An 11,593-nucleotide genomic window follows, 5' to 3' on the forward strand; every position below is an offset into this window, starting at 1 on the left:
GGTTGAAGGCTCTGCACTGCAAAAGGACAGACATTTCTCTAAATCCATCATTTTTCCAGCAAGGTGGTTGAAATGGCACATTTCCCACATCGGCTGGCAGAGAACAGTGGGAAGCGTCCCAGCGTGCACACTGTGCACCCAGAGGCTGGGGTAGGGACATATGCCAATGGCAGCTTGCAGGGCTATAGCCCCTGCATGACCAACCCCGTAGGCTCTCACAGACAGCTCAGACCATGAGACCAACTGCTCAGAGCCCAGATAGATGCCACCTCTGCCGGGGGGTGCTGTCCCCAGGCCCCTGCTGACCTTCCCACCCCGCACCCACCTGCCCCAGCAGCACAGGCAGAGGCTGTGGCCAGCCCACAGCTCTCTGATAGCCAATGCCACTGTGTGGTTACAGCCACACACATATTGCATTTACCAGCTTGTCCCCCATGGCAACCCACCTAAACCTTGTGAAAATGGTTCACATGCACAAGGAAAAGCCCAAACACCACAAACCCCTCCCACTTTCCTTCTCAATGCAAATGGATTGTGGCGGGTCAGGACGTGATTTTTCTACCATGCCCCACTGTCAGGTGCACCAGGAGAGGTTCCTCCTTCATCCCAGCTGCTGCCTGCTGAGAAGAGGCGGGCCCATCATGGAACCCCAATTACAAAGGGACAGGAGAGGCAAAGGATGATTATTTTTCCCCACTAAGGGATTTCAGGCATGGAAAAGATCTGGGATGCCTCACATCATTATGCGTGCAGGACCAGATTTGGAACGGCTGTTGCACATCACTATAGCTTGTAACGACAGGCTTTGTGGTTAGCCACGGGCACATACCAGCTCCCCACAAACAGCAGTAATCTAACAACGTGCGGCACTGTCACAGCATCCTCCTCCCAAGGATTTTAAGGTGCTTGTCAGGCGATATGGATTCATGTAACCCCACAAGCCCTCTGAAAGGGAGTAAAGTAAATGCAATTAAAAAATGGAAGGGATAAGCAGGAGAACGGAGAAATAAAACTGCCCGAACAGCATGTTCAAGCAAGCAAAAGAAATCAGGGGCTCAGGGGGAGCCTCCTCTGCTGCTAAGGTGGAATCTGACAGGCAGCAGCGCTCCAAATCCTCCGTTTGTTCCAGTCGACCCTGGCCAGCCTGAGAGCGCTTCCCAGCACACCCCGAAGGGCTGCAGCAGTAACAGCACTTGCACACAGCTCCTCGCTCAGCAGACACCACATTCATTTCCACTCCTACTCCACAGAGGGTCTCAGAGCGGAGCAGCCTGAACTGCTGGCAGCCCTAATGAGCACCAAATAACATCCTCACTCTGCCCGAGAGCCTCAGTTTTGACTTTTGGCAGCTGCAAGTGCTGGCCAAGGGTCTAAGCTGCCTGAGGGTTGGTGCTGCTGACAGCGTTTTCCAAACATTCACAAGGTTTCCCAAACACACACACACACCCATCACCCCAGTTTACAGGTGGAGAAAAGAGAGAGAAAGGCCAAAAATCCCAGCATCAGTCAAGAAGGGAAGCGGAGAGCCCCGGTGCCTGGCCCCTGCTCCAACTCCGACCAGGCTGCTGCTTTTGTTTGCTTCCATGTGTGCGTAACTGGTTGATAAATGGATTTGCAGCCAAAGAGTGACACACAGTGCAGTTCCCAAACTGCTTCAGCTGGATCACTCCTGGGAATGGTATTGCTGGGCCACTTTCACTCCAGTGGCTGGTTTATTTTTTATGAAGCTATTGCCTAAAGTTGGGAGAGCTTTACTGGTGCTATTATTCTGGCTGAAGGAGGAAAAACCTCCTTCATGGACAGAGCAGACATCCTCAAGTCAGGAGCTCAATTTTATCAACCTAACAAGCCCACAGATACCCAGGGAGGGCAGAGTGTGGGGGCTTTGAAAATAATTTTGAAGTAGTACCTCACGGCACCACTACCACCCTTTCGGTCAGCAAGGAGTCCCAAGGGCTCCCGCATCTCCCACCCTGCCCAAACCCTAGCCTAAGTCCAATTTGCAGACTGTTGCCTCTGGCTTAAAACAGACAAAACTCAAGAGCTGTGCCCAGGTCCTCCGTTTTGCAGCAAAGCAGAGGGAGCTGAGATAGATGCACAGTCCACCCCTGAAAGTGCTGCTTGTGTACCCTGGCCCAATATCCAGCACCCAGCTGACCAGATGGCTCGTGAGAGGTCACAGCTCTTATCTGGTCCCGATGGGAAAAAACTGTGGTCATGTGTGTGCATATGTACCTCTTGAACGTGAACGAAAAACCTTCCAGCTGTTTCATCCACCCTTTTCCTCAGGCAAGGACAGCCGCTCGTAGCCAGAGGAGCAGATCCCAGGCAAGCCGGCGGAGACAACTCGCCAGTACTTCACCTACGGCACTACTCTATTCCCCTGAGGTTTGCCCACCCTGCTCCCCGATTGTAACGGCTGCCATGGTGACAAGCACGAATGCTAAAATAAATACAGAGCAAACCCGAAGGTAAAGCGAAGCCTCCTCGTCCCCTTCACCCCGCTCCCCTCCCCACCCCCAGACGGCGGCTCCCCGAGCATCCCTCCGCGCCGCGGCAGGGCGGGATGCTGGGCGATCGCGGCTCACTCACGATGAGGGGGATGGTTCTCTCTTCGCGGCGGAGCTCCAGCCTGCCGGCCGCCCTCTGCCCGCTCCGGGCGCTGCCGCTACCGCCGCCGCTGCCGGCGGACCTGCCGGCGGCCGCCGAGCGGGGCTTGTTGTCCTGCCATAAGTAGTAGAAAGTACCCAGGATCCAGGCGACGGTCAGGATGGCGATGGCATTGGCCCTGATTCTCCTCATGCCGAGCGCCCCGGGGGAGCCTGGGAGCGCTGCCTCGACGGGCAGAGGCGGCTGCGGGAGGAAGGAGAGGGCGAGGAGGCGGCGGCGGCGGCAGCAGCAGCGCGGCGGCTCCTCCCGCACCGCTCCGGCTCCGGCCCCGGCCCCGGCTCCGGCTCCGGCTCCGCACCGCCCAGCCGCCGCCGGGTCCTAACGCCTCGCCCCCAGCTCCGCCGCAGGGGGCGGAGGGCTCCGCGCCTCCTCCTCCTTCACACGGCCTGGCCGGCGTAGGGAAGCAGCTGGCCGGGGCTGGGTGCCTGACAGCGTCGGTGCTGCTGGAGTGGGCGGCAGCCGCGGGAAGGAGGGTGCTCCGCTGTGGCGGGGAGGGGTGACATGTGCTCTGCCCCGTTCAGCAGCTCCAGGACCGGGGGTGCCCAGCTCCCTGCCCTTGATTGGACCTCGCGCAACAAGGAACCCGTTGCCATAAGGCAGGCAGCCAGCGGCACACGGCATCCAGGCACCCACCCCATGGAGATGGTTGCACCCCCAGAGGCATCTCACACAGAAGCTGTGGGAGCTCACAGAAGCGGGGCTCTTGGGCTGAGAGTGGAGCTGCCCAAGCACCCACTCCCATTGCTGCTACACACAGCCAACCAACCATCACACATGGTCACGCAATGGCTGGGCGCCTGGGAGAGCACTGCAGCCACAAAGCCTTTCCAGCCCTGCGAGAGGGAGGAAGCGTGGCCACAGAGGGGCAACGATGATACAGTTCCATGTTACAGGGCATTGTCAAAGCTGTAGTGGTGAAAAGCTCACCAAAATCCAGCTGTGGTCAGCTTAGGCGAGAGACCATCCAGCTTGTGAAACCAAGCTACATTTAGGCACAGTGTAGCTGCTGTGCAAGTAGGTCTTCAAGGTTTGGGAGAGCAGGAGGAGGTACCAAGAAAACTCTACTAGTGAATACGCATGTTTAGAAAACATTAGTGCCTCCAAGGCAACTGATGAGGGGATTAGAGGATTTAAATTACAGTATAGAAAATGGCAGCAAGGCTTCTAAATGACTTTTTGCTTACCTTCCTCCTGGCCAAATCCCTCTAAATGTTATTACAACCTGCCCTGCTAAGCTGCCATTTCAGGTTTACCTGTGAGCTGCTTGCTTCCTGAAGCACAGCAGAGTATGAAATTCATCCATCAGATCTGTACCGTGCTAGCACTTGAGACAGAAAGCTATTGCTAGGATCACCACCTCCCAGGGCTGCAGCATGGCTCCACATCAACCTCTCTGCAAAACACACTGCACTCCTGATGCAGGTAGGTGCCAGAAAGCATCTTGCACCCTACTAGGTACATTTTCCAATAACCCATCAACCACCCTGCAACTTCCTAGGCCAGCTGATCATAGCAGAAAGGGGAAGTCTGAGACACAGCAGAAACAAAGTACTCCAAGGGATCAACAAAAACATAATTAGTCCACATCTGTCCCAGTGGCACGAGAAACCTGTGGAAGCTCGACTCTCACTGTTTTCAGTCTCTTTCTCTCTCACAGTCCTATAAAAAGAAGGGCAGCTGCTCTCTTGCGTGGGTCTGGATCCAGCAGCTGCCTGAACTGCAGAGGGACATGAGGAGAAGCAGAGGAGATGTATCCAGGATTCAGAAAAGGGAAAGACACAGGAGAAGGACATGTTCATGACCTTGTGACAGCAGAGCCAGTTCTATATGCTGACTTCTTTCACCACTATGCAGATCATACCAGCCTTTGTTTGTTTCCTTCATAGTCTTTTCTCACTATCTCATGAGATTCATTACAGAAAAGCAAGTCATTGACTGACTGAGAAATGTGTATGAACCATTAGAAAACCCTTTCCACCAACACTTCAACTAAATAGACCGACTTCTCCTGCCTTTTCAAGCATGTTGCTTCTGCCTTCTACCGTAGCCATTTATTTTCTTCCATCGCCTTCCCTGCTAGCCCTCCATTGCCTCCCCACACCACATTTCACCATTTCAAATCATCCTGATGGTGATCCCCACATGCACCTCAGCCTCCAACAAGCCTCTAGCAGCTGAAAAGTCCCTGTAAGGCCGGCCCAGCTTTTCCCCTTTTCTGCTGAGCAGAAACCCAGCTCCTTGCCTCTTTAGGTTCTCCTGACATCATTTGAGCACCCTTCCATTTCCAGAGCAGACATCACCTTTTGGACAAAGACACCTCACTCTTTATTCTCTATGAAGGACAAGGCCTGGAGTAGCCCTGTGTTTTCACAGCATTACCACTTCACTTTTGCAAGTGCAGCCTAACATTTGCCATTAAACATCAACAAATCCCAGCACCTTGTCCATACTACAGCACAGGCTCCCACTCTTAGGGTTGGCCCCAAGCGCCCCCCTGCCTGGAGCAGCCATGGACCCCTGTGCTAAGCAGGTGCAAAGCACTGCCAGGTGAGCAAGGGACCAGAGTAACTTGGGCCCGCTCTTTTTCGGAGCTGCAGTCACTGCTCATGGGAACACGTCAGCAGAGAGCTCTGACTGTGTCAGCACTTAACCTCCGTGACTGTGCGCAGGGAGCCAGGCAGGGCAGGGTTCAGTACGCAGCTGCCCGCACCCAGCTAGCCCTCTGTCTCTGGAAGCACTTTACACACAAACCTGAAAGCTGACCATGTGCTGGTGGGTGCTCCCAGTCATTGATGAGCTCGTGCTCCTGGAGTGGAAGCTCTTGAGCTCTCAGCAGCACTTCCTCATGCCTGCAAAGCACACTGCTGAGCTATTCTCTCTTTGCTATTCTGTCCCATCACATCCTGTGACTCCCAAAGCATTGCCAGCAGGTCAGAAAACAGCACAGAAAAAAAACAAAACAAAACCAAAAAAAACCCAAAAAAAACCAAAAAAACCAAACCTCAGAGTTTACTTGTACTACCTGGGTAATATGACCTGCTGACAACTTACGAGTGACAGGAACCTTCCTGTGCAGAATGGCTACCTTCCTTCATTAAATCAATTCATTAATTATAAGAAAACCACAATCCAGATAATTTAACCATTTCATTTGAAGACCCCAAATCCCTTCCACTGGATGACCTGTAGGTAAGTGCCAGAAACAAGCAGGGAGCTCTGTAGGCAAGCTTCAGCCTCAAATAGAAGTCAGCTCTGATGTAGGAAGGACAAGCTGAAGTTCAAGGGGCTCTTTATTGCAGGAGAAAGTCACTGTTCCTCCTCCCTCCCCCCAGTAGTCGGCCCCTGAGCACACATGTTGTTCCTGCAGCAATGCCGCCAGAGTGTGGGGTAGCAAAGCTCTGCTCCAGCCCACAACCCCAGCAAAAGCACCGTGTTACCCACTCTCATAGCTGCTGGCAGAGCAGCTCACACTTACCCACAGGTTCCCACAGATAAAGCCAGATTTGCAGAGACCCATTATTTACATCACTTATGCTTTGGGATCTACTTGAGCTGGAAAGTGTTAGGGACTAGAGCTGGCTGACCTGAAGGAGACAGGACCCTCAGCACAGCTCCAGCAGAAAAGAGAAGCACTTTTGCAGCTCCAGGTTTCCACACACTTTGAAAGAGTCTCCACAATGATGTTTCATCTTCAGGGCCCAAATACTTCACTGCAGGATGACTAGCTCCCAAGTCCAAGCTATTCGTCCCCAAGGTCTTGTGTTCCACAGACAGAATTTGCAATGATTTCACCTCTGACTGCAGGGCTTTGCTCCAGAATCTCATCTTGCTTCTAAAAGCCAGTACATTTCCAGCCTTATGTATCTATAGGGATCTCTGACAATATACATTGTTCAAAGTATAGCTGTACCGTAAGCTTCAATGTTGCATACAGTTATTAGAGCCAGCCCTATCAGAGATAACATGAATGCCAGAAGCCTGCAATGTGGACATACAATGAATATTAACAGTGATATTTCACTGCTGATCTTTGCAAAAGCATCAGCTAATTCAATAAATGCCCTAAGAGAAGTGACCTGAGAAACATAATAAACTAAACAAATCAAGATTATACAAACCTCACAGCAGAATTATGTGGTCTTGCCACCACACTTGTTCTTTTTCAGCTTCCTCTATAGCTGTTACTTCAATGTTAGAGATATTAACTCTTACCTTTTGTGAAAAACTTTGTACCGTTTTGGATAGTGGAATAATATAAGGGACCACTTCACAATCCAGTTGGATGATTCTTTAACATAAGTGTAGGCTAAATTTTTGGTGAGTAGTCTAGATACAGAAATGGGAGGGAGGAATATAACCAGTTACATGGAATAAGTTTATGTAGGGGGTTAAGGATCTTACTTTCTTTATAATCAACAAAGCTTTAATCTGCATCATCTTTGATGGAAAGAGATTTCCTAGAACCATTAATATTAAAAAGTGCATTCAAGAAGCCAGTTTTGTGTCTTTGGCTGGTGGCCTCAGTAACAACATGCAGGAGAACAAATCTGGTGTCCCAAATTGCCTAGATAAAGTTAGGATGATCTTTGTTGCCAGGCAAGAAAAGACAAGCATCATCCAGGTATCTTAAAAAAAATGGAAGTATGGCTGCTCTGCAGTTATAGTGAGACGAAGTGCATGCTTTTACAGTCATCTGACATAAAATGGAGCTTAGGCTTTCAACTATGAAACATCTGGAGAGCACCAAAAGGTTTTTTCATGGCACTACTCTGGTCTGAGAAATCAGGTCCACTGTATTTGTGGCCTCCAAGCATGGAAGTGCCATCTGAAACACAAACATAAGGTCTGTCTAAACTCTGGGGTCAATGATCTGCTGCCAGGTCAGGAGTAGGTGGGTAGGAGTGGGTGAAAGCAGTTTACCTGTTGAAGGGAGAGGACCTAGAACTCATCCCTGGTTTCAATTCAGGAAAACTTCAGGAAAACAAAGGAGGAATGTTTGTCACAATGGGCAGAAAGAACTGAAGTCTGTTCCACATAATGGAAGAGAAACGCCTTTGATGAACAGACCATCTCACTATGCTCTTCATCCAGATCTAAATCATAGCCCTGTAACCCTCTAAGACATGTTTACCCATACCATAATCCCAAGATGGCAAAGTGTGTGCCACCATCCTCCACCAAGTGGTTGTTGAAAATAAATAAAATCTCTGCATCACTTATCTACATTTGTCATATTTCTAAACTGCCTGAAATACTCTTCTTTTCTGAAAAAGCTTTCCCATGCTGGTCAGAGGGTGTGGCTATGTGTGTGGGTTTCTCAAAATCCATGTTGCTGTGCCTCAGGCCATGTATCACCCTCCACATCCTTGGCCTCAGTCACCACTGGGGAACTACAAGGTGTGCCAGAAGTTCAACAGCTCATCCTGATCATGCCCTGCCTAGAGCTGGATGCTGCTCAACCAGTCTCCAGCCCTTTGCCACCAACACCATGGCCATGGGCACCGTAAAAAGCCCAGACAGACGAATCATGTCCCTTGGAGCAGCTCCATCCTTAACTTATCCTGATGCCCTACCAGAATAGGCACAGAAGGCAGATGACAATTATTTCTGCATTTAACAGAAGATAAGCTGCCTAGGGAGGCATATATGTTGACCAGAACAGAAATACTTTCTGGTTCATTGTTTCTGCCCAGCGTGTGAACAGTGAGGTGGTGGAGGGGAGTAACTCAGGGCCAAGTAAAGACAAATAGCATATAGTTAACTGGAAATTAGAATATAAGTTGCTTAAAATTGTACAGATAAACATTGTCTTAAGTGTTATTTAAGGTCACTGTAACCTTAACCTTATTTTCATGCATATGTTTCTTAATGAAAATGAGAGCAGGGAGAAGAATTCCCAATCAGCTGTAATGAACAGTTCCATGTTGCACTTGTGCTCTTCAAGTACAAAGAGAAAAACATCTGCTGAAAGGCAAAGAGGAGTAAGATTAATCTCTTCTAACAGCATGGAGGAGCCAGGAAAATCTTCAGAGATGGTTAGCAGGATTTAGGACACCCCCTTCTTCCCCTGTGAGATGGTCCCATTAACCCTCTCTGAGCCAGGTGACCAACCTGTCTGCCACCACAAGACTTCGTGCAGCCTTTATGAGGAGCCAAGTTACAGCAGAACCAGGCAGGAGCTATCAACAGCACCAAAAAATGCCCCGGATTCATGCACTCATCGTGCAATCTTTTAAAAGTGTAGAAACGGAATAAATATTTAAGCAGTAATAATTACATATTAATACAATGTATTAATTAGAAGATCCACTTCTAATCAATCTGATTTACTTTATGAGCCTGATACAAATGTTTGCTCTCCCTTCTACCACTTATTTCCATTTCTCACCCCAAATCATTTGCTTCTCTTCCTTGCTGCATCTTTTCTAGGACATGGATTTATTTCCCACCTTTATGGTAAATCACATAGTACTTTTTCTGGTGCTCAGAATTAATTAACAATAAAATCTTTTTATTACGATCTGACGACAATTTGCTCTCCTTTATTGGCAGCCCAGCACAGTGCTGACTGTGACCTGAACTGCAATTTAATCCTCATAGAAATTCAAAGCTTTTACAGCTCAATGTATCTACCAGGTTAGTGCTCATAACAGTTCTCTTGGCTGCAAAGCAGAAGCAGCTTGAAATACTCATCTGGCAAAATGATAAAACTCCTGTCTTCCACTACAGAGAAATTCCCTGAGCAAACACAACAATCTGGGAAATAACCTGTGAAAAATATCCTACTCAGTTTCTCACACATCCCATAAAAGTGGTTTGCACCCTGCACAGCAGACTGGGCTCGAGTTGAACTCAATGAAAAATGCTTAACTTCCCTAAAAGTCACAGCAAGGAATTTATTTTTGAAGTTCTATCACTCAAAATAGCCTAGACAATTACTGAAAAACTTTCCAAAGCATTCCAGCCCTGGCCCTAAGCGTGAGAAACTCCAGGCTGAGGGGAGCCCTGAAATAGGAGCCACGGATCTGTCAACTCCAGAGGCGCTTGCCGTGCCCCTGCTGATCCCCTAATCCCTGCCGGCTGGGATGGAGCTCTGTCTCCAGGTGGTAAGTGGAGAGTATAAAGAAGCCAGGGAAGATGTTGGCATCCAGAGGACATCAGGCACAGTTAGCAAAAACATAAGCTATGCTTTGCTGAGTGAAACCAATGATTTATTACCCTGTTTCCAGCAACGGCTCTAAGAGATGCTGTCTAGGGAAAGCTCATAAACATGGCCCCTCACATTCTCCAGAGATCTTGTACAGAGTGCTGGAGGGTACAGTCCTGCTATTCCCTATAGGATCTTTTTATGGGAATAGAGCCTATACATTTAGACAATTGCCTTCTTAACCTCTTAATAGCATCCACTTCTACCACCTCCTGTGACAGCAAGGTCCAGCACTTCACTACATGCCGCACAACAACACGTTATCTCTTATGTGTTATAGAAGAATCTCCTACATGCTCCAAGTGTCCCCAGTCCTCAAGCAGTGGGATTCAGTGCTTGGCAATTCTCCATCCACCCTATCCACTGCCTCCATGATTTTTGCCCTCTCAGCCAGCCTTCTCTTCTCCAAGCAGAGGAGTCTCAGGCTTTTTATCTCCCCTTGAAAGGCAAGGTGCCTCACCATTAGGAAGCCATTTTTATAATGTGCACAGTATCATAAGGGTATGTAATAGAAATTACTTTGTCATAGTAATAGGGAAGGTCAGATTCATATTCTTTAAATATTCACACTTTAGGACAAACATTTTTTTCTCTGCTGAAGGTGAAGGCTTTAGAAGTGCTGAACAAAATGACCTTCAACAGTTTCACATAGGAGATGGGAATTATAAAGTAAGAAATTTCACTGTTAAAAAATGACCCCTCATTTTTGCTCATAATTGTCTTCAATACCTGAATGCAAGCCTTGGCAGTGAAGAGCTGTCACTGCAGGAACACAGCAGCCAGAAAAAGGAGTGAGAAATAGGAGAAACTGCTTCAGCTACTGTGAGTAGAAGTGGTACTCCATCTGAACAATTGCATGGCTGCAGAGATGCTCAGTACATTGCAGCTTTTCCAGATGCCAAGCTGTATCACTGCCTGCATATATTATACATGTGTGCACATGTGTTTCACACACTTAGCTTACTTTCAAGTCTAACTCAAGTTTGAAGCAGATGCTACTTTCTCTGGTGCTGGCTGAAGACAAGGAAAATATCTTCCACTGGAGCTAAGAGCTGTCACAAGCCTGACCACTACTGTTTGAAGGTCACAGCAAGATCAAAGAAATATGCCATCTCTAGCAAATACACAACTGCCTGTGCATGCAATTCCTCTACAAACATCTCTGCTGCAACATACTTTTCTCCAGAGAGAGGAGGTGAATTAATCATATTGCTTAATGGCATACCAAAGAACACTTACAGGTTATTTTAGTGCAGTAGATTCTATATAGACAAAAATAACCATACCGATAGCCCCACGTTTTAGAGCCCTATGTACAGTTGGGTGCCATCTCAACCTGCAGATGATTATGCCACTGTGCATCAGCACAATACTGGCCTTTTGTGCTGCATCGCCTGGCTCCCTGCTGCTCCAAGCAGCCACTCAGACTCTGTCACAGCTCTAGCAAGTTCAGGCCCCACCATCACAGCACCTCAAACACACACCGGGCTCTCACACACCACATTCCCACCCCAGCTGGGCAGCAGCAGCTCCTGCAGCCACATCTCCAGAGGCTGGAGACAGCTCTTGAGGGCAGCAGGCAAACAGCAAAAGGGAGAAAGAAGCACCAGGTTTCTTTTATCGTCAGGTGCAGGGAGGAACTCACCTGGAGAGCAGCTGTGTCTTGTAGGACTGTTTGGTCCTTGCCAAGCTCTGAAGGATGAGTTTGGTTTGGCA

The 11,593-nt window shown here is 48.8% G+C and overlaps 1 protein-coding gene across 1 annotated transcript in view; it reads right to left on the reverse strand.

Annotated features, from left to right (window-relative positions):
• Positions 1-3,069, reverse strand: part of GALNT16 (polypeptide N-acetylgalactosaminyltransferase 16) — a 76,454-nt gene extending 73,385 nt beyond the window's left edge. Inside the window, exon 1 of the mRNA XM_065838779.2 lies at positions 2,593-3,069. Coding sequence (XP_065694851.1) covers positions 2,593-2,802 — 210 coding nt within the window. The 5' untranslated portion in view covers positions 2,803-3,069. The remainder of the gene's footprint in view (positions 1-2,592) is intronic.
• Between the last annotated feature and the right edge of the window lie 8,524 nt (positions 3,070-11,593).

Source organism: Patagioenas fasciata, chromosome 5, assembly GCF_037038585.1.
Source record: "Patagioenas fasciata isolate bPatFas1 chromosome 5, bPatFas1.hap1, whole genome shotgun sequence".
In the NCBI taxonomy this organism is placed as follows: domain Eukaryota; kingdom Metazoa; phylum Chordata; class Aves; order Columbiformes; family Columbidae; genus Patagioenas; species Patagioenas fasciata.